The 24,018-nt window shown below is 32.2% G+C and overlaps 4 protein-coding genes and 1 long non-coding RNA gene across 9 annotated transcripts in view; 3 read left to right on the top strand and 2 right to left on the bottom strand.

Annotated features, from left to right (window-relative positions):
- The window catches only part of LOC143430097 (uncharacterized), a 64,641-nt gene that overhangs the window by 24,862 nt on the left and 15,761 nt on the right, over window positions 1–24,018 (bottom strand). The gene's annotated exons all lie outside the window — the stretch shown is intronic.
- LOC143430400 (uncharacterized) lies at window positions 1,262–10,383 on the bottom strand. Of its 5 annotated transcripts, none has more exons than XM_076906660.1 (7): window positions 10,297–10,383; window positions 6,364–7,524; window positions 4,154–6,271; window positions 3,880–4,061; window positions 3,490–3,808; window positions 3,166–3,375; window positions 1,262–2,892 (listed from the first exon to the last, which is right to left on the bottom strand). In XM_076906660.1, the coding sequence occupies exons 1-6, from the start codon at window positions 10,307–10,309 to the stop codon at window positions 3,173–3,175; spliced, it is 3,996 nt and encodes a 1,331-aa protein (XP_076762775.1). In that variant the 5' UTR covers window positions 10,310–10,383; the 3' UTR covers window positions 1,262–2,892; window positions 3,166–3,172. The 5 variants fall into 5 exon arrangements, with proteins under 5 accessions (XP_076762775.1, XP_076762776.1, XP_076762777.1 ...); XM_076906661.1 differs by lacking the exon at window positions 10,297–10,383 and adding an exon at window positions 9,577–9,726; XM_076906662.1 differs by lacking the exon at window positions 10,297–10,383 and adding an exon at window positions 9,138–9,668.
- LOC143430370 (uncharacterized) lies at window positions 12,449–13,567 on the top strand. Its single transcript, XM_076906601.1, has 2 exons — window positions 12,449–13,077; window positions 13,557–13,567. Exons 1-2 carry the CDS (start codon window positions 12,600–12,602, stop codon window positions 13,565–13,567), a joined length of 489 nt encoding a protein of 162 aa, XP_076762716.1. The 5' UTR covers window positions 12,449–12,599.
- Window positions 13,885–18,138, top strand: LOC143430088 (uncharacterized). The gene is made up of 5 exons (XM_076906060.1): window positions 13,885–14,907; window positions 15,599–15,914; window positions 16,191–16,750; window positions 16,838–17,306; window positions 17,841–18,138. The coding sequence occupies exons 1-5, from the start codon at window positions 13,941–13,943 to the stop codon at window positions 17,953–17,955; spliced, it is 2,427 nt and encodes an 808-aa protein (XP_076762175.1). The 5' UTR covers window positions 13,885–13,940; the 3' UTR covers window positions 17,956–18,138.
- LOC143430187 (putative fatty acyl-CoA reductase CG8306) lies at window positions 19,946–22,722 on the top strand. Its single transcript, XM_076906220.1, has 7 exons — window positions 19,946–20,238; window positions 20,515–20,766; window positions 21,027–21,276; window positions 21,388–21,580; window positions 21,714–21,953; window positions 22,028–22,285; window positions 22,500–22,722. The coding sequence occupies exons 1-7, from the start codon at window positions 20,047–20,049 to the stop codon at window positions 22,636–22,638; spliced, it is 1,524 nt and encodes a 507-aa protein (XP_076762335.1). The 5' UTR covers window positions 19,946–20,046; the 3' UTR covers window positions 22,639–22,722.

Genomic DNA, 24,018 nt, shown 5'->3' with positions numbered 1-24,018 from the left:
AGCGGGATAAAAATCGAAACTTGAATTAGGCTTAAAATACACGAAGGCAAAGAATAGAAATACCTATTGTTTTTTTAACATTACATAATCATTTTCTCAGCTAACAATTCGCGAATATCACTATATACCGTTACCTCTCTCACCACATATCACGATGCGTCAGTTTCATATTTTTTACAGATCTATATTTTATACAAATTACTTATATGTAGGCATCACGATATTTCAATTTTTCGCGTATCATTATTTTTCGATATTTTAAATTATCTTCTTCGCAATATATTTACAAGCCAAATGTTCCTAACGTTTATACAAAACTGGTGATGAAAACACCTTTTCTTCGTGTCACTTTCAAAATGTGTTGAATATTGGTAAACTTTGCGTACAAAGAGAATTTGACAATTAATAGAATTTCTATCATAACTTATATATATTATATATATTTTTCACAAATAGGATATATATATGTATATCTTTCTTTATTTATTTTTTGTAATTGTGACCTACTATAGAACTAAACTGTACAGAGTGATGTAAGTAGTGCTCTATGTACGCAGAGTTTTTTTTGTTTTTTTTTTTTATTAAAGATTCAAAGGAAGAATATATAATGGAATTATTCATCATATCATTCTATCCAGAAATTTTTTGTATCACAAGTAGTAATATTACAATTAGTCGTCTAAGATAGAATTTTGTTTCCCCTTCATACATAATTGTATAAGCGTTTTGTTCACAATTCAATTTTTCTTATTAAACTTAGTAGCAGTATTTTTTGGCTGTTTCTATCTTTGCGTGTCCCTATCTTACAAAAGAACTGCTCTTCGTGTAAAAGTAACGAGCTTCGTCTCGAGGAGTTCAAGAAAAATCCGAATACGTTTACCTTTCAGTAAATAATTTGTCATCTTACATTGAAACAGATATATACTGTAGTTTTAAATGAAATTACTCTTTTACGCTCTTCAATTTTTGTTATAAAACATTTTGTTACTATGTACGATATAAGTATGTACAAAGAATCATTTTCTCTCCGGCAACTTGATTGTTGTACCTATATGACTAACGTTTAAAAATGATTACTCTTGTTTTGTCGTATTTTATGTTGTAGGAGGAGGAGTGGCAACTATTTTTAGCATATTTACTGATGTATATTGTACATATACATGTGTGTGTGTGTGTGTGTGTGTGTGTGTGTGTGTGTGTGTGTGTGTGTGTGTGTGTGTGTGTGTGTGTGTGTGTGTGTGTGTGTGTGTGTGTGTGTGTATACACGCACCTTTTTCTCTACTCAAAATTAGTATTATGTACATTTTATTCTATATTTTTTTATACAATTTTTGCTTCTTTCTGCTACTTCTCCCTGATACACCAAGAGAATCAATATTATCAATGTTCTTACATTTGATATTACAAAAACTTGCCTCTTTTATATTCTTACAAAATTTGATGACAATGACAGTGATAATAATGACAGCGTAGATGATTATAATAATATTAATATGAAAAAATAATATAAATCAGTAATTACGATAAATTTTTATAATAATAAGTAGCGATTAATTTAATCACTAAATTGTGTATGTACTGTTAAATCTTAATCACTGGTTTCACACTCATAAATTATCGTAGACAGTGAAGATATAATCATCGCACACCAGAAACAGAGAAGATATTTCTGGAGCGAATGCCTGTTTTTTTGTTTTTCTTTTGTTTTTTTTTTCTTGAAATTGTTATATCGACAATAACGATTACAATTATTGCAAGTGTTCTCGTTTAAGTAAACATGTGTGAGCATGTTCTCGCGTCTTCAGACATGAAAATGATTTTAACGCGATTTTAATCATAGAAAATAGACAAGGTTAAGAAATGACAGGAAATATTATATCAGCAAAAATCTATTTATTTACACCTACATTAAAATTTATGTCACAATTAATTTTCCAAAAGTTATAATAGAAATAAGTATTATTACACTAAACTTATCTTCTTGCAATAAAGAACATAACTACACATGCTTACTAAAATAGTATGACTTTTAAAAAGAAAAAAAGATGCAATATCTTGCAATATCTTTGAAATTGTATTATGTAATAGTCAATTATTTCACATAAGAACTTTGTTATTTACAAATGATTTCTTACATTCACAGGAGAACACTTGTCTATATGTTTCTTATCCGCGCTTCTTACGAATGATGTTAAGAGTGTTCACAAATTCCATCAATTTAATTGATTAATAGTCCATCTCATTTTGTATATACACGCATACAACTTAGAAGAAGTTCAGTGTTTTTTTATTTATTTTTTTTCATCGACTTCTGATATTTGTTCAAATTTTGGTACAATATGCCCCATTCTTTATTCCTGCGTACATGATGTTTTTAGGGAAAATTTTGCAACGTTTCCAAGTTTCATAAGAATTTTTTTCATAAGTATTAGTAGAAAAGCAAATATATCTTTTTCTTTTTCTCTTTCATTCTTTTTTCTTTTTTTTCTTTTTTTTTCTTTTTGATTAACATTGTTCCTCGGTAACTATTCGTCTATACTACTGATTTTAAATTAAAAAAATCTTGCTTTTACATTAGGTCGAAAGGCCACCGTTCAAGGCCACAGGCCAAGAAAATTAATTAAATATAATTAACGAGAAGAATTTCCGCTTCTTCATTTCCGTTAATTTCCGTTTCCGTTTTGTAATTCTTAAAGACAGCAACAGCATTCTCATTTGAACATCTTGTACATTGGAAGATATTTCTGTCGAGCATATTGATACTTCGTGTATGCAAATTACCATACGTTTGTCCTCTTATACATTCTGACATTTATACTTTCACACTTCAAACACACTTGTGCATCGAGCGATGCAAAGCGTAACTTCAAAACGTCTCAAAATTGTTAAATGCTGAAAAATATAAATTAATTATTAGACTTGATTAAAATTTCAACGTTTGTCAACAAAAATATTGATTATGTATAATATAATACACAGTAAACAAGATATTAAAATGTTAAATATATAATATCTAATAATATATATGAATATTATACAAAGATGTTTTGTTTTACGCTTTATCAATTTTAATTATTTCTTTCTTTTTTTCTTATTTAACATACTCCTTTTACAAACAAATTTGAATATAATTTATTTCATAGTAGCCCATACTGGCAAACTCACCGAAGTTTCACGTAACTCGATGAAGGTTGCACTTCGGTATATACTGATTTGTATCCAAGTGCCAACCTTTTGTTAATGCACAAGGATAATGCGTGACGGCTTTACAACCTCGTTTGACGCAACCAATATTCGCTCCCGTTAAGCCACAAGCGTCACATATCGACTTCGCTGCATCCCACACAGCCTCTTGCAAACCTGTTACTCTTCCACCTGCGATATGAACGATTTTCTTTTTCTCCAGAGTCTTATAACAACGTACGCTTTAAATTCAATAGAGATTCATTCAGAACAATTAACGATAAAAATAACGGTAATCCATCGTACCTGCCATGTATACTCCAGCTGCCCAAACAGCACACTGTTCATGAAGCCAAACTTCCCAGCGTTGCTCTTCTCCGGGCAGTACGGTCATTCCCGTAAACATCGCGTTGGTATTGCTTTCCATGGAATTTCTTTTCTTTTTACCCATTTTCGCGGTGAATTGGTCAGCTAAACCGGCGTACCTTAAGCTTCTCTTATTTTTACCACCTTTTTTCTGTTCCGTGGTGATCTCTTGCTCGTCCGCTGAAAGAATTCCATCCTCTAACCGTTCCTTTCCAATTAAATATGGCCCAAATAAATCGCTTAAAACACCAGCTGGAACCTATAAATTAACGAATATAATTACAGCTACTTAGCTGGAGAGCACTAAAGAATACGTATAATAATACATACAGTGTAGGTTCCAGGTGCTATATGCGGACCAGCCAAATTAGGATGTGGTCGAGAGGGATCTCCAGGTATAACAGAATGAGGACCTTGTTTACAAAATACGCAAACCCATGTGGAGTCTGTGGTATGAGCGTCGTAGCGCGACGACAGTGTTGAACTGAAGAGACCCGCTCTACTGACTTTACCTGTAAAATTGTGTAATAAATCAACAGTACTTGATGATACTTGAGAATTATAAATGTTTGCTTAAACAGGTATTAAAGTTAAATATGCACACCCCTATAGTCCAAATCGTTCTGATGACTGAGTCTCTTACTTCTTCCCGTGGTACCATTCCCGATACTTTTTCGCTTCTCTTTACTTTTTTCCTCTTCTTCTTCCCGTGGTGCATTAACAACCTGAATGCTTAATGGACTGTCCCTTGGACCTTCAACGTGAACTACCGGCCCACGAGATCGAATGGAGCTTGCATTTGATCCGGAATCATACGCCATCTCTCTTACACCGTCCACTTTAGTATTCTTCTTCATCCTTTTTGTGGCGTCCTGTTTCTTCAAGTTCTTAGATATTTTTCTCTTTTTGATTTCTTTCTGAGGTATAATATCATTACCGACAGTTCCAAAAATATTTTCCGAAGATCTCGACATTTTTCGTTTACCCCCCTGAACTTTAGCTTTCTTCCCCTTCTTCCCAGATATTTTTGTATCGACCGTAGATGATACATCGATGGGATTTAAGTTCTGCGTTTCTTTCGCGTGCAGAACGTTATTCTCTATATTCTCGGCTTTCGTCGTATTGCCAGCTTCAAGTGCCGATTGCGTAAATTCTGATTTTGATTCCTCTTTTTTAACATCTGCCTCTGTCTCGACGATACCGGCGAACATCTTTTCAAGTTCCGATTCAACTTCGTTAAATGGATTTGTATTATTTACAGATTTTGGACTTGTTACTTTGGAAAATTCCGCCGCGTCGTCGCTGGATTTTCTTCTGACCCTCTGATTCGATGCAGTCAAACTGGGAGGTGTACTTTCGCTGCTTCTCCGCCTCCTGACCGGTTGATTTTCTTCATTCCTTTCTTCTACAATATCGTCTACTTTTTCAGATATTCTCTGGTCTGTTCCCTCCATGTTGTTGTCCTCCAATTTAACAACCGGCGTTGCACTTGTCACTTCTTCGAACGTTAGTTCACTAGTTCTTGGTTCTGTTGGTTCCGTCGGTTCCAGTTCCATATCCTCTACCTCTGTTTTAGAATCTTTACTAAGCCGTACGGGTTTCTCTAGTTTCCTTTTTCTGCGTTGCTTAGTGTTATCGTTGGAATCGTCATTACTGAACGCTGGCGATACTACCTCGTCTTCCCTGTTTGGCGATTTCGATTTTTGTCTATCGGGCGACATGCTTTTAACACTTGAAGTATCTTTCTCTTCTACCGGCATTACGATAACAGATCCAATATTCTCTGCACTGCCAAGCTTTTTATTTCCGCCTTCTAATTTCTCTAAAAGAGAATCCACGCCCTTCTTACCTCTTTTTGGTAAGTTTTTAGGTGATCTCACGTTCGTCTCTTCAACTTTTCGATCTCGTTCCGAAGACGATTCTCTTTTTGGACTATCCGTCACATCCTTATCGATTCTAGAGGTAAGATTGACAATGACAGGCAGGACGTTTCTTGGCACTTGTGCGATAACACTTAATGTATCTTTACTTTTCGTAACCTCGGATTCTTTCTTATCCGGTACCACCCTCTCGATTGTTACACTAGGTGGTAAATTTATAACTTTTTGCGTAAAATTATCTACATTCATTTCTTTAATTTTATCATGAAGGTTCGCCACTCCTTTCAAATTGCTTTCGAAATTTTTTACCGTTATTTTCGGTGTGATCACTTCTTTAGTTGAGAGCGAAACTGGCTCGCTAACGGAGTTAGGTGTTGGAACCGACGAGCTAATTCCACTGTCCGATGAAGTTTCCCCGTTTAAAGGTATCGGAGGAGAAATTATATTTCCATTTCTGCTGCCTTTGTCTACATTTCTCGCTGTCAAACTTATCGGGATATCTTGAGGTATTCGAGAGTAATTCTCGGGTATAATTTCAGATGTAGAAGACAAATCTAATGTACTTTGTGAACCCGGTGAGCTTCTGTATTGACTTTGGTTCTGTCTATTATCTACCAGCATTTGTAAGCTAAATAACGGGTTTCCCGGTGTATTCGCTGGAGTAATAGTTTTCGATGGAACAGTTGGTGTATGCCATGTCGGAGGAGCTTGAGTATGTGCAAGTTGCGGTGTAAGTTGTGACGTTATATGAGATGCTCTTGCCATAGATGGATGCGTATAAAATCCAGCTGAACTCAATGCAGCACCTGACAAAGCAGTTGGATGAATATTCAAACCTGAAACTGATAATTAAAATGACTTTCAGCATATAGAAAGGAATATAATATGCCTTGTAATCGCATTCCTATATCAAAAATTAAAAAAAAGATATTACCTTGACCCTGTGTCATTGTAAGATGATTCCAGACTGTTTGAGGTGGAGGTGTGCCAACCGGTGGTCGGCTATGACCCGGATATTGTCCTGACATTTCGAAATCCCCCCAATTACTTAATGTCGGCTTGCAAGCGCTCGCAAAATATATACTCTTTGATTTATTTGTTTGTTCGTCTGAACAAGATTCACTTTTAATGCTCGTATCTTTGACATTCAGAGATGAATGGGTAAGAGAAAGATCTATACCTTTTTTTTCACATAAAAACGATGAAATTTTATCATTTAAACGTTTATCAAGAGCACGAATACTCGCTTCTCGCTTTAAGTATTTATTTGGTTCACAATCTGAATTTGTTTCCGAATTTTTGCATAATTTTAGGTCTTGAGCTTTAAGTATCGCTTTATCAGTTTCTAAATTACGAGATAAATCATCTAGATCCGAGAATTTCAATAAACCATAGTCTATCTCCTTGTACTTTGCGCAGCAATTCTCTATGTTGCAGGAATGATTTGTTTGTTCTGAAATGGCACAGTCCTTCAAAAATGTTTTTACATCTGCGAAATCGCACAATAACTTCTTTTTATCCTTATTTTGCTTGTTAAAACAGGCTTTACTATCATCCAAGTTTTTTATTAGATTAAGAGGCTTGTCTTCTTCAGAAACGAAAAGATTGTTGTAATTACTTTTATACTGTTTCAAAATTTTCGACAAAGCCTCGCACTGTGTTATATTTTCTATGTTCGTCCGTTCCGACAAGCAAGAGAAACAATCACTAATCTTATGACAATAATCGATCTCCTCTTTCGCATCAGCATTCAATAAATTAACCGTTTTTATTTCACTATCGTCACTATGACAGGTACTATAACTTTCTTTACGATTCTTAAGCACAAGTTCTGGGAAATCTGTTAAGCATTTATTGACTGTACTTTTCAATATATCAGAATTTGCTACTTTGTTGCCATTTACTGGTTGTAAGAAGTTTCTAAATTGATTAACGTATGTTAAATCTAAATCTGACACGTTTATGTTTTCTTCCTTGCGACATATACCATATACATCTGGCATACCACCATATGCTAACAATTCTTGTATGTAGTCCCACTGCATGAAATTATTTGACAGCGCCCATTTTGGCGCAACTCCAAGTATATATGGCCCTGTAATCAAACATTACATATACCTATTGAGAATTGCGTTTAATACAATCTTTAAGAATTTAGTATTTTATAAACAAGAATTTAAAATACTATCTGTATCGATTAAGATACAAGTTGAATGATAAACTGAATTAAAAAGGCAAGAAAAATAAATAACATTTCTTGTGATTAATCATGTGTGAAAATGGTGCTAAAAATTATGTTTACCATCTCTGGTAACAGTCTATGGGACTATTTTGACAAATTACATCATAACGTGGATCTGCTACATTTATTCCTTGTATATTTAGATTGAATGAATAATTAAGTAGGCAAATAATACAAATTTAATTTTTTCTTCCTCTAATATGCGATCGCACAATATCTTCAGTTTCTGAAATTATTATAAGAATACACGTAAACAAATCGATTTCTCTCGTAGTTAACTAATTACTGATCGTTTACACGCCTTTACCCATAATTGTAAACACAAGATTGAAATTTAACGCTGAAATATTTGAAATACTTAAAGAAATAATGAAATAAATAATTATATTTTAAAGGAACAAAAAAATCTTGGCTGGAACTTGGTTTATATATAGAATATATAAACATTCGTACATTTATAAGAAAGTGCAAAGCTGTTTTACAAGACTTACAATTACATTGTTTACATTGTTTTCAAATGGCATTTGTGCCACTTACAGTTAAATACTTGTAAATATGAAATTGAAATTTCTAGATAGGGAATCAGGACATTTTAACATTTCGATACCAGTATATCTAATTTGAGCACATAATTAAGAGTACCCTTTCACACTAATTAAACAAAAAGATGTGAAATCCATAAAACAGAATATATTCAAAGTTGGCAAAAATATTTATCAAGATGTGAATTGATTGTTGTTAGTTATAAGAAAAACAAAAAAAGGATAGGAAAACCAATTTAATAAGCAGTAAGGTCTATTTATTTTGAAAAGTTTTTATCGTCGATTTAATATGCCACATCATTTGCGAAGGAACTGTCATAACAGAAAACCTGGGGGGGGGGGGGGGGGTATTCTAACGGTTTCCAGAGAAACACGATGTAAGGAATAACAGTGGAAGTGTTTCGCAGCCGATGTTACCCACGAGGGGAGCGATGGGTATAGGTACGCAAGTGTGACTAGACTGGTGTTTGATCTCGACTTCCTGATCGAATGGTGCGATGATAGCGGGATGAAGTTCGCGTACTTTTTCGTGAATTCCAATGGCATGCACTATGCGTAGACATACGGTACTAGGAAGACGCATGTAGAAAGACACGTTAACCAAGCCGCGAATATACACCCATAGAAAAAAATACAGAGGAACGCACATATGTATGTGTACATGCATCAATGACGTGCGTTTGCGTGTGCACACGCCTATGCACGCACAATGTGCAAAGCGTGGAAAGAAGACGTCTAACCCTATGAAACTAAACTGCACAAACACAGACAAAAACACACACACACACACACACACATAGAGAGATAGGGAGAGAAAGAGAGAGAGGGGGAGCGAGAGAGAGAGAGAGAGAGAGAGAGAGAGAGAGAGAGAGAGAGAGAGAAGAGAACGAGGAGCAAAGCAGGGATGTTGTATAGTTCTCGCACCTGAACAGTATCGGCGATAACGCGCGAGCCGCGTGTGCCGACACGCGGAACAACATGCACTTATTCAAAAATTGCAAGTTACTCCCGCGATCTTTATCTGACGGCCGAGTATCTCACTCTCGGGACACTTGAATTGAATAGAACTTTTCACTTGAGACAACAAGATCTAGGATCGACAGATTGCATGGTGCGCGAGACAGACGCGTTGCATTGTACCGGCACGCATGCACGCACGTACCATGCACAATTCAAGCAGCGCACACAACACCAACACCCCGACAAGACGTACGACACGGACATGGGTGCCTCTTTCTTTCGCGTAAATCGATGGGCACACTCGATTTCACTGGCTTTTCCCGGTAGGCATTTAATTGGAAAACGTGCCACCGATGATCGCTATAGTTTCAACATAGTCACGGGATTATCACGGGATACGCACCTTCCGCACAGGGCCCTTGCCAGGGGCTGGCGAATTTACGATTTTCGGTCAAAAAATCGTCGGGGCATCAACCAAAGCAGAATTTCAACAATGGTGGCCGCTAGCGAGCGAGCCGCATGCAATGCTGACACCTTGCGGTGGCGGCGTCAATTACATCTCTATCTTATTCCTTCTTTTAGTGATTCTCTCACTCATCCATTCCCAGTCATACATTCTTCCTTGTACGATACGTATCATTTTTTTCCATGAATTCATACTATCAATTTTTCATATAATTACCAAAATATTTGATAATATGTTTTTAATTAAGAAACTAGTTGTAACATTTGTTGAAATCATTTTAAATAGATAATGATGTTAATGGAAGTTTAACAATGTACGGAAGGTTGATCGTGCATTATCATATACACGAGAGAGAGAGAGAGAGAGAGAGAGAGAGAGAGAGACTACTTTAAAGAATATTATGTTAGCAATATTAACATGACAGGAAATTAATTTCAAAAGTTATACGCTTTAAGTGTATTATACGGGTATAATTTAAAACATCTTCCATAACCGTTTGAAAGTGGCTTAATTTATAAAGAAAAAATATATTATACACATACGAATAACGGAACAATTAGTAATTTGATAAATTTACTATTATGTCGGTTATACTATATTTAAAAGAAATATATATATAATATTATTAATATTACATATATATATATACATACTCACCATTTCGTGGCATTTCTTTTGCTATTTTACTTGATTTTCGTTGATATATGTCGATTGTTTCCAACGTCTAGTTCTACCGTAACATCACTATAATCAAGACATAATTATAAGCAAAAGCATTTATTAAAAAGTAACTTTGAACGAAGTTTATAAAACCGCGGCAAATATACATACACATGGAGGCGTTATAAGTCATGTAGATACATAGCTACACATAGGTGCATGTATTATAGTACTCTTCCACGACTTTCTCGAATATTCTTTAATAAATATATAAATTTATAAACTATATACATGTATATAATTGATAATCTGTATAAAAATTCCTGTCATCAAAATTAAAGTATGGTATATTGCACACAATTGTCCACTATATATATATACATATATAATACGCATGTATAATATAATTGTACACAATTATAATTGTCTATATTTGATTGCATAACTGTTTACACAATTGGTTTCGTAAAAAAAATAGAATTCAGATAAATAGACAAACGTTTTTACTCGTTTACAATCTAACAATTATTGCGATTCAATATAACATATATATATATGTTTTGTAATTCAATTGTACAGCACATTTACATTTCTTTAAATGTGCATTTATCGTTAACGTAAACAAACATCATAGTGCCGTAACCCGCTAAACAAGCACTAACTAACCAAATTCTACATACTTCCATACACAATAGTATATCTATTGTGTACTTATAGGTACATGGGGTACCTATACGTATGTATGCCCACATCGAGTATATAAACATATGAGGTTATATTGCGTCACAGATGGTCCTTTGAGCAATATGGCGTCAATGAATGTCGTCTGCTCGCTCCGACACACACATATGCTTTTAATCATTTAAGAAAAATATAATTTTTTCAAGTAGCGTTAAAGAAGAAAAGAACGAGTTTCTTTTGATGACCGTAATTTTAGTTTCCATCGAGTTAATTGGATTCAATGTTAATTGAAGAAATCCGAAGTTTCGTGCAAACTATTTTAATGTGATAAAATTGTCGTCTGCTTGATTGACAGTTGCGCAAGTTCAGAAATCAGTGCCGAAGGGGTGAACTGTTACGGTGTTTGGATACGCGATAGTCTCGTTTCTACTAGGGACGAATTATTGCGAAAATGATGATTATAACGAAGTTTGTACTGAATTTTTAAAAGTATAAAATATATGTTAGCCCTTTCGTTTTACTTTTCACTTAAAAATGGAGGCAGAAGTTAGAGTTAATCGCTATTTTTCAAGCATTTTCAATCCTAATACAGTTTATTATGGATTTTAACACGAATGACGTGTCAATGTATGTACAATCAATGCGAGACTCGAAATCAAAGTGAATTTCATAACAATTTAAAAGAAGGGTATTCAGTTTTATTGAGATTAACCTCCAATTTTCAATGAACAGATTGCTTGTTTACCAAGTTTAGCTTCTAGTAGAATAATATTTTAAACAATTCACGATTATATATTTCCTTGAAATGATTAAGGATGAATACACACAAATTCTTTGCATAAGGAATAAAGGATGAGCGGAAACTGAATTGTCATCCTATATATTACGTTAGCAAATGTTATATGTTACTTACATTTGCTCTATAATTACTCCATGTCAATTATTCACTATGGGAGTGTTAAATTTATTAATATGTGTACAGTGCAATTATGTAATAATAGAATGTGAAGTGGAGTTATTTAAAGATGAAAAATGTGCTAATAATAAATCATTAGCATGATAAAGTATAAATGTTAACAAGATAATTATCTTGTTTTACAATTCAATATATATATATATATATATATATATATATATATATATATATATATATATATATATATATATATATATACATATATGTATATATATTAACATAAATATTATTACTAATGTAGTTGCATATTGTTCATACAACAACTATATACACGTACAAAGTATTTATACCACCAATGAATATAAATTTTAAAGGAATTATTATGTACATCCTATTAATTGATCCTAAAAGCAAAAGGGATTGCCATTATATAAGAAAATTGATATAAATTTGCTATAAATTTTGATTTATTTGATAGTAGAGATTTAATAGTAGAGAGAGAGAGAGAGAAGGAGAGAGAAGGAAAGAGATATAATATATGTATGTATATATACATATATAAGAGTATAAATAAATAAATAAATATGTAATTCAGTATTATTAAAATTTTCTAAATGATACATCTAATATAATAAGAATGTAAAGTACTTTATTCATTATTAGTGAATGAATTATATGATCAAAATATAAAACTGCAAATACCATGGAGCATTGTGAAGAAAATGATGTATGTAGTGTAACAACAAATGTTAAACCAGATATCTCTCCCAAGTCAAAGCAGAAGAAAAAATCTCTTTGCCGTATGCTTATGAATAAAAAGACCAAAGTTGGATGTCTAGAAACATCATATAAAGATGGTGATTCTAATAAAAATTCTAAAATGGAAAATTCGCAACATGGATCTCATACTAGTACAAAACTTTCACTGTGTTGCGCAATGACAGAGCGCAGTAGAACACCACCGCAAAGTTTGACTGTCAGTAGATTATCTCCGACTACCTTAAGCCATACATCCGTTAAATCTGAAGTAGCTTCTGCGAATGGAAATTGCCTAACGGATGTGATGGTACAAAAAGAAGAAACATGTGTAGCGAGTAGTAAACATGACGTTCAAGAAAATATTGCAGAAGGGAATAATATTTTTATAGGAAAAGAACGACAGAGATCGGCTTTTATCGAAGGTAAGGACTATTGTATGTTTAGAGTTTTTTATTTTTGCAGTTACATTTGTTTGACTCATTTTATTAAATTTATATATAACTAAAAAATGGTGTCCAATGTATTTCTTTAGAAAATTTCCCAGCTCAATTTACACTTGAATTAAGATTAAAATGTTGTGCAACAAAAGGTATATAAATACTTTGTTACAAAATTATAACAAAAATATGAAACGCAAAGAGCAAACTTCTTCCTTTTGTTTTTTTAATTAACAGACACTAGAACGAACGATAGATTCGTTAAGAAAGTAAGTCCCTTGGTGTCTTACATACATATATAATATCGTTAATGTTTTAATACCAGACTTATTGTAACGCTGACATAGGTGGACAACATTTTGACATATAAACAAGCATTTACCATACATTTCATATTGTTGTTACGAACGTTTAATACAGCATTTAGAGACTTTTGTTAGATGACATTTTAATCTGATGTTCAGCTGTTGAATAGATTGGCCAAGGATTTGTGTAGGAATTAGTGCGAAACACTTTTCATTATTTATCTATTTGTGATTGTACAATGGTTGCTTACAATTGCTTTATGCGTTAGTTATTTGGGACTCACTAAAGTATAGCTAATACTAGATAACACGTTTATTCGAATATTGTTTATTCTGTTTTATTAATTTTGTAACCTGTGGCTGAATGAGAGTAACTAGTGACCTTGCACATCCCCACCATATTCTTTCCTCTTAATCCCTGTAAAGAGTTGTAGTCATTGTGTTTGTGCAAGGTAGTTCACTGACAGTCAGTTAATAAATCAACACTTAATCTATGATGTAAGAACATAGTTTAAGTATTTTTTTAAATATTGCTTACTAAATATGTCTAATTCCCATAATAAAACAAAGAAAACTTCTTTTCTCAACAAATTATTTAAAGTAACTAAGAAAAATAAAAGCGGCATGTTAGAAAACAAGGCTAGGCAAAATTTGAAAGCTGAACAAGCTTTTGATAAATGTATTGAAAATTTTAATGTTAAACACGATAATGTTACTTATGAGAAGGGAAATATTTCTCAGCTGCAGTATGACATTAATATTAAAATGGACTTGGATAGTACACAAAATGATAAAATTCTTGCTAAAAATTCATATGGCAAACAAAATTTTGAAGATAATGATACCATGTCAGATGGAATTAAACCAAGTGTGACTCAAACTTTCACGCAAGTGACAAATGATCATAACAAATGCACAGATATATTGAACATTCAAAGAAATAAAAAAGCATATAGTATGACAAATATTAACGTAAAAAAGAAAGAAAAAGAGTTCAAGTGTGGTTCAGATAGAAATCTAGATAAAAAAATTGCCTTTTTAAAAGAAAATTGTACCAAGAAACATGCATATCTTCTAAGTAAAAGTGATTCATCGAAATATTCAGATTGCTCTCCAAAGGTTTTACATTTAGTATCACATTCTGAAACTACTTTGGTAACAAAAGCAAATGTAGTACCATATTCCAATGTCATAAATTACCTACAAAAAACACATGAATTTTTATTAAAAGAAATAAATGTAACGCCACAAGAGGATAGTGAAGATAGTGATTTCTCTGCAGAGTCTACAGAGGATTCATTTGAGATCATTCAATCATCAGAAGATGAAAATGATCTTCTAATTGAATGTGAAAAACATGAAAAAAGCTTAAAGGATGAGTATATTACAAAAGGGAAATATATCACTTATTTCTTCTTGGAAATGGAACGACAATCCTACAATCCTTTTGATGTTTACAGTATGGTTCAGTACCATGAATCTGACAATACTGAAAAACCAGGAAAAGAAGGTATAATACAATAAACGCGATATACATACCTGCTGCTTAAAATTTGATTCCTATGCTTCTTTATATATTTTTTGTTCTATTATTATATAAATGTTACATTATTTCTTCTATTAGGTCACTCGTAAAGTATTAATGTTTAAAATATGAAATTAGTGCTAATATAAGTATATACATGTAAGAAATATTAATACCAGTTAAGAATTTTTACAAATAGATATTTGTGAATATGTTCCAAACAAATTTTTATGTATATGTACATATTATTATTTCTTTCTTTATATACATACAAACACATTTTTTATATTAAATGTACATGTTACGATTTTGTGCGTGCGTGTGTGTATGTGTGGGGTGGGTGGGTGTGTATTTGTATATATTTTTATGTGTTTTTTCATTTTTAATCATATAAGGTACATCTGTTGAGAAAAGAACTAAATATTTAGTTGAAATGTTTATTTTAAATAAAATAAAACAGACACGTTTTCCTATTTTTTAATAACTGCATCGGTGTCAAGAGTGTAACGAGTAGCAATTAAACCAATTTGGTTTCATTACTGATACACATTGTAATATTATTCATTGTTTTATTTTCTGATAATGACTTTATTTTTTCAAAATGTTATTTTATGAAATATATATGTGTTATCTGAATTTCGTACATTACTATATTTATGATATTTTTGTGTTTTAGGTGAAAATTCATCCTCTGGGTCTGTCTCCCCAAATGTTCCTGCATATTTAAGGGAGAGACTAGTTCACAGACGATCTGTGGATAATTTAGTAGTAAGTTCGCCAACAAATTCTATGCGACATTCAAGCCCAGAATCTATAAAAAGTGCACCTGTTCAACTTAAACCACGTTCCACGTCTCATGATGCTTTGTCTAAAAGGAAGAAGGAACGTCAACAATCTCAAACAACTGGAGCATCTATGGACAGTTTAGCGAAACAAGCATTATTAGCTGCTCAGATTCTAAACTTAATACCTACACAGAAAGCACGTGAGAGGTATGTCCAACTTAATGAAATTCACAGTGATATTAGTCGTTTATCAATTCTTCCAAATTGAGCTTAGAAGATAAGTATGGGACAGAGAGAAAGGATTTATTTTGTTTCTTGAAAATTTTGATTAATGCTGTCACAATAAAACAGCTAGCTTGTAATAGTCATCTGTAAGGAACATGAAATTTTGTTCTTTATTTTCTAAAGAATTGAAAATTTTTCATCGACTATTTGTTTTTGGGCTACCCTCCATAAAAAGGTTTGTTTTCTTCTTTTACATAGAAATTTCCTTCATGGAAGGATCGCTGCGAATTCATTGCTTGGACCGGTTGAACTTGAGAAAGTGTTACCAAATCGTGAATTGAAAATATTTGTCGGAACATGGAATATGAATGGACAAAGTCCGCCAAAGGAGTTGAATGATTTTATGTTACCTTCAGATATAGAAACTGTTCCAGACATGCTAGCAATTGGAACACAAGAATCTTGTTCTGAACGAAGTGAATGGGAAGCAGCATTACAAGAAACTCTTGGTCCTTCCCATGTATTGCTTTCTAGTACAGGTTTAGGGACGCTACATCTTGCACTTTTCTTAAGAAGGGACTTGATTTGGTTCTGTTCTATTGCTGAGGATGATAGTTTTTCAACTAGAACAGGAACTGCTTTTAGGACCAAAGGAGCAGTAGCTATAGCTTTAATGTTATTTGGTACAAGTTTTCTGTTTGTCACTGCACATTTAACTGCGCATCAGGATAAAGTTAAAGAGAGGGTAAATGATATTAAAAGAATAGTTAGAAATCTTGATCTTCCCAAAGATTTACCTACAAGACATAAAAGTAAAGGTAAAAATTTAATATAGTTTCTTATTATTATATTGTATTCTTACGTAATTGTATCATAAAAGTACTGAAACAATACATTTAATTTAGATGTAACTCAAAATTTTGACTGCATATTTTGGTGTGGTGATTTAAATTTTCGATTAACTCAGCCAAGAGAAGAAGTTATTCAGTGGGTTACAGACACATCCTTTCCACAACAATTACCAGTAAATTTGCACAAAGACCAGTTGCAAACAATCCTTAATGAAGGGGCTGTATTACGCGGTTTTGAGGAAGCACCAATTACATTTCCTCCAACGTATAAATACGATCCTGGAACACAAAATTTTGATTCAAGCAGTAAACAACGCACACCTGCCTACACTGACAGAATTCTCTTTAAAGGGAAAGGACACACTAGAGGATATATTAGAAGAGTTAGTCACGAAAGCTCTAATTCATACAAAGATGGAGTTATAGAATGTTTGGTTTACGATTCTGTACCAAGCATTTGTACTTCAGATCATAAACCTGTGTGGGGTGTCTTTAAAACAACCATAAGACCTGGTATCGATACGTATGTATTTTCCATTTATATAGTACAGATGTACAAGCTATTGTATACCCGGTGATACAAGTAAGAAAATACTAAGTTCCAAATATTTAACACTCTCTGTACATATAATTTGTACATATTTAAAACAAATATAGAAAATTAAAATATGTCTTTGTAAGGAGTTCAAGCTGATAATTGAGGAATATATGATCTTAGTTTTATAGATTAATTTGTAACAAGCATCCTGTTTGATAGCACATTTGAAAAATTCAAACTCTTTCAAAATTCAAAATTCTCAACAAATACAAAGGAAATATCAAACATAAATTTTATGCACGAGGTCTCTCTCCTTTCGACTTTAAAGTTAAAAATATTAAAACATAACGCATTCATTAATGCTGTAATGAATTTTTTGTTGAAAATGATTCTTGGAATGAATAAATTTTTATTGAATAAAATCCAGTTTATTTTCACATGTAAAACAAATTCAGTTTCTTCTCTCTTGTATCATCAATTTTGAGATATGTTATATTAATTGATTAATATTTATTGTAGAATTCCCCTTGGTGGAGGATTGTTCAATCGTGAAGTATATTTAGAAGGTATAAAAAGACGTGCAGCTGCTATGGACGAATCTCATGGAACGTCAAAAGTATGTTTGATTCAGTAAATATAGGTAATATAAATTTCATAGGAACAACAAAATTTCACATTGACAAATTTATATAATACAAACTTTATATTTAATCTAATTTTCTAATGGCGAAACACATGTGAGATTATAACTATTGCAATTTCTTGCAAATTATATGATATTACTCCTTTTTTTATATGCTCTCTTTTCCTTTCTTTCTGTCACACACACGTATGTGTGTGTGTGTGTATATATATGATTAAACTTTTTTATATGAATAAAAAAGCTGTTTTGTAGTACAGTTTCTATACAGCGTGTTACTGTACAGTGTGCACTACGTAATATGTAGTCAAAGTAATAAAGTTTCCTCATTCTTGTACCCGAAAACAAAATAAAAGGTTTATACGTATGTACGTGCCACTTCTGATGTTATAAAACAAAAATAAAGGATATTTCATTGCTTTGAAGTTTAAAACGTATATATAAAAGATAAGTGATTCTTTAGTGGGTATTAAATAAATCCTATTAATTACTTAAAGATTTGTTCCAAATTTTTGTTTGCTCATCGCTAAAGTGATAATAATTGTACTATATAAAAATTTAAAAGCATCATATTATCATATATGTACGTCAAAGGGGAGTTATTTACATAGCATTGTGATTATATATATATTTTACTAAAAGGTATATTTTTTTTCTTTTCCATAATAATAATTGGCACAATCACCTATAATGTACTCTAGTCTGATATCAATATGAACAAATTTAAACAAGAATTGAGCATACAGCTTGCGTTGTAACAATATATCAATATATATACATATATATACATAAATGTACGCTGAATATTGAAATTTTTCGCTTATTCTCCGACTTCCGTTTGACGTAATTGCAACTTTTTAGTGTAAATAAAGAAAGGAATTCTTTTATATCTATATATACGTAAACGAACTTTTTACGATTTTATAGTTATATATATTTCTTATATAAATGATATAATTTTATGAAATTATTTCAGATTTTATGTGTATGAAATGTACGAAAAAAGAATATTTATTATCTGCATAATTTTTTAATTCAATGAATAATATAAGCCTAGATATTTAAATAGAAATTAGTGAACCAACGTGTGATACACTTTCGGCGAAAATATATACATAAATCTAAAGTTTCTCTTTTTATAAACTAGAAATGAACGCTGTAGAAAGTTAAAAAGAGGAAATAAGTATACAGTATACAACAAGTATACGCCGTTCGAAGCATATGAATTATAGATAGATGGATGAAGATTTGCATGATATTTGTCTGAACGATGACCAATGGCTACTAATAAGAATTTCTTTTTAGTCGTAGACTTTTAGATAGATTTAACTCTTCGAGCAAATAGTTTATTCCGAATTACTTTGGTATCGTACGTACAAAGGAACAAACTCTAATGATTTGACGAAAACGCTTATAAATTAAGAAGGACAATTGAAATATTGATGATGAATTCAAATTGCTAAACACGAAATAAACCCGAAAGAGATTTTTCTATATCTAGCATATACAACCCGTACAGTGAATTACAAAAATATTCGGACACTAAGCTGTGCTTAACTTGAACCGCCTATATATAAGGAAAATAATATATATTTAAAAAATCATAAAATATTATATTATTTTTGGTCGACCATTTAGCGGAAGTGATTCAATTCTCTTCTCGTCCTAACTTCTAATGTATCTGCCGTGCATGCGGGCGCACGCGCGCGCGCGTATGTGTATGTGTGAGTTTATATACAAGAGAGGAATAAATTATGCAAATAGTACATTTTTTGTTTGCCGCATATAATACTTAATACGAAAATATGATTGAATGACGAAATCTGTACTTTTCCAGTGTTTAGGGTACATATATACACATATATATATCACATATATGTATATACGATGATCGTGTCGCGGCAACAGTCGAAGTGTCAGAGGCAGAATTCAGTTTGCAGCGGACCAGCGGTTAGTTTGTACATGTGTGGTATTTTGTCCCGGTAGAGATTCGTTTAAGGTACATCTTTTACATTCCAAAGCAACTCGTAGTCTTTTCGGTTATTTGTTTGTTACATATTTTTTAAAGCATCTTACCAATTTGCAATGGTGCCTTCCGTAACCGATTTTTATAACGACAAAACTGTATTCATAACGGGTGGAACGGGATTTGTTGGTGTGTGTTTAATCGAGAAATTACTAAGATCAGTTTCTGGTATAAAAAGCATTTACTTGCTGTTGAGGTCGAAAAAAGGGAAGCAGATCGAGGAGAGATTGGAGGAATTGAAAAAGAATTCGGTATGAATTAATACTGCATTTTATTAACGTTCGCTTGGCAATTAAATAATAAAATTCTGATTTATTTCTAATTAGTCGTTAATTAATCGATCTTGAAAACGACAAACATTTTCATGCGTTCGTTCTCCAAGCTATAGTATAGAAATCGTATTTCTATACTACAGCCGTTCGGCGTAAGGGAATTAATTCGTGACATATCGAACGTCATAAAGATAGTTTTTCATATTTTAATACCAGCTATTATTTGGTAATATATTTTTTATTTTATCATATTAGGTATTCGATAGAATAAGAGAAGAGAATAGAACAGAACTTTTTAAAAAGATAATACCTGTAGCTGGAGACATAGGTGAAGAAAATCTAGGATTATCATCTGCAGATAGATTAACTATCGTAGAGGAAGTCCAAATTGTTTTTCATTCTGCAGCAACCTTAGATTTTGAAGCAGATTTAAAAACGACTACAAACATTAATTTATTGGGAACACGACGAGTTGTTCAGCTTTGTCAGGAAATAAGAGATCTCAAGGTAAACCACTCTACCAACAGAATAAATATTGACATAGAATACAGCTTCTTCTTAGTGGAATTGAAATGGATAATAATATAGCATATACTATTGCTGTGCTCTATTGACATTATAAAAGACTAAGGACAGTATAATAGTATGCCGACAGACATGACTATTTGTGAACATAATTATTTTAAAAAATGAACAACTTTAAGATTGCATGTTAACAATTAAAATTAATCTAGGAATAGCAAATGAGCTGCCTTTTAATTTTTTAGGCTTTGGTATATGTGTCCAGTGCGTATGTAAATTCAGTATTGAGCGAAGCAGAAGAGTATGTATATCCTTCTCCATACGATGTGAATGAATTACTAAAGTTGGTGGAAAAATTGGACAAAGTTACATTAGATGCGGAAACACCAAATATCTTAAAGGATCATCCGAATTCTTATACATTTACAAAACATTTAGCTGAGCATGAAGTTAAGAATGGACATATTCCTGCTGCTATTGTGCGTCCTTCGATGAGTATGTTACTTTGTTTTATATCTATAGAGATTTTATATATATATATATTTTAGAAAACAAAGTTTCAAATTAGTAGAAATTAATTATTGTACTTTATGTCTGTATATATAGTAACAGGATCATGGAAAGAACCAGTTCCTGGATGGACGATATCAAAAAATGGTCCACAAGGATTTTTAATGGGTGCTAGCAAAGGTGTTATAAGAAGATTACCGGTAGCAAAAAATCTAATATACGATTATATTCCAGTTGACATTGTTGTGAATAGTCTTATTACTGCAGCTTATGCCGTTAATCGAGACAGGTACTTTGGTGATATCTTGTTATTTATATAGAGTGAAAATTCAATGAAAGAAGAAATTTTTACAAAAGTTGATGTATAATTTACATACTATGATACTAAAACAGCCATGTATAAAATGATTGTTTTGTTACAGTTCGGAAGAATTAAAAGTGTATCATTGTACATCTAGTACAACCAATCCTTTCAGGTGGTGTTCTATAGAGTCAAGAATCAATTATTATTTACACACATTCCCAACGCTAGGTGCAGTTTGGTATCCGCACCTGAAATTTGTATCTTCAATATTTCTATTTAAGTTATCCGCAATCTTTGTACATTTTCTTCCTGCATACATTTTGGATACAATCACTAAATTGTCAGGAGGGCGACCAATGTAGGGTATAAAAGACTAATTAATTTAGCATAAATTTAATGAAATATAATTTAACAAACTATTTTCTTTTTCAGCTTGGTACGGTTACACACAAATATTAATAACTCGCTGAATCATTTATACAAATTCATTTTCTCTGAATGGAAGTTCCATAACCCTCGTACAATTGAATTACACCAGTCATTGACGGAGGATGATAAAAAGTTATTCAATATAGATATTACATCACTGATATGGGAAGACTACTTTATTCATTTGACACAAGGAGTCAGAACATATTTGAGTAAAGAATCACCGAAAACATTAGCAAAAGCACGGTCCAAAGATAAGGTGTTAGTATAAATATTTCTTTCTCTGATAAAAAAATAGAAAAAAAGAAATTATCATTATTATTGAAATCTCATGATCCGTATTATATCTTTGCGGGAGAGTTTTAATATTTTAAAAGCATTGTAGTTCTTCCGCGAACATAAAGTATACGTCTAAAGGCTTGAATGCCATGAGTGCTGTGTAATAATTTAATCTTTATTATTTTCGTATTTCTAGATTATTGGTTGCTCACTTGATCTTACAAGCTGCATTAATAGGATTCGTTTGGTGGTTGGTCAAAGCTGTCTCTGCTAGTACTTGGACCAAGACTTCTCTGGTCGTTCCCATTACGCATATCCTTTTCGATCAATTATAAATCGTTTTTATGAATTCAATCAGATCTTACAAAATGAAATTAATAAAACTACAACATTGCTCTATAAATTGAAATATATAACGCAAATATGACGGACACGCGTTCATCATGTTTTGCATTTCTTTTATACAAGGTAAATAAGATTTATTAAGAATGCAGTAAAATATTTTTCAGTAAATTTTGCACTCAAACAGGTGTTGGGAAATAAAAATAAAGTAGATTCTATATTACGTAGCTTAAAACATAAGCGGATATTGTTGGTTTGGAACAATAACATATATAAAATAATTATAATTATAATATATTATTCTTTTTCAAACTCTTTATTATATTACATTTGTATGCAAAGCTAAAATGTCTTGTTATTGGACATTAAGCAAACAAGCAAGCATGCATTTTAATATAATCTAGTACATAATTTTTAGAAACGGTAAGGTTTATGATTTAAAATCGATAAATGTTTATTACAATACTCGAAAATACATTGTTAGTAAATTCGATTAAACAATAATTAATTGTTAGACGAACTTTTGGTATGTTTATAAAAATGTTAATGCGTTGTAAAATGATTAATTAGAATATCGAATAACGTCGCGTATTGCGATCCACCATCGATCAGACCAAATCTACCGCGATGTGTTTAGCAGAAGACTCTACATTTTTAACTTTTGACAACTTTTCGATTTTGTTACGTTAAACGGTGGTATTATTCTCGATGTTCCCTCTCTTTTCTGCGCGGGACGGATGCGTGAGGAACACGCGTTGGAAGAAGATGTCGCGTCCGTCGTCGCCTAAAGGCGCGTCTCCACTGTTTATCCTATGGCGATGAGAAAACGTATTTAGATTTTTACATTTTTGATAATATTTTTATTTTCTTGTAACGATCGCTATCTGTGGTTTTTTTTCTGTAAACTCCGTCTCTCTTGTGAAATTTATATACCTTTCCGCAGCAGAGTTTAGCATCGTTAAAAGTTTCCTATTGTTTCAATTAATTTGCATCAATTCAAGCCGATAAATAGATAAAACAAAACTTGTATACGAATATAAATTTACAATTGTACAAGTATTCTCTTTAATAGAATAAATTTATTTTGTTTTATATCTCCCGGCCGAAGGGGAAGAGAGTAAATGGTTGTTATAATATCGAGTATCCTATCTAAAGAGTGATGAAAATTTCATGACTTATACGAATAGCATGCAGAAGAGACTGGCAGGCAGTAGAAGAGTGTGGTTTGTCGCCATTTTGTTTATTTTCGAATAAAAAAGAGGCCTGTGAAAAACGGTGATCGAAGGAGATCTCGTTCAATCTTTATCGGTGAAAACATCTGCACTCGTTTGTGCGTATCGGTGATTAGGTTAGAAAACTGGAAGCACTGGTAG

Source organism: Xylocopa sonorina, chromosome 13 (assembly GCF_050948175.1).
Source record: "Xylocopa sonorina isolate GNS202 chromosome 13, iyXylSono1_principal, whole genome shotgun sequence".
In the NCBI taxonomy this organism is placed as follows: domain Eukaryota; kingdom Metazoa; phylum Arthropoda; class Insecta; order Hymenoptera; family Apidae; genus Xylocopa; species Xylocopa sonorina.
The sequence above is the reverse complement of the archived record's forward strand: the minus strand, read 5'-3'. Positions and strand labels throughout refer to the sequence as shown.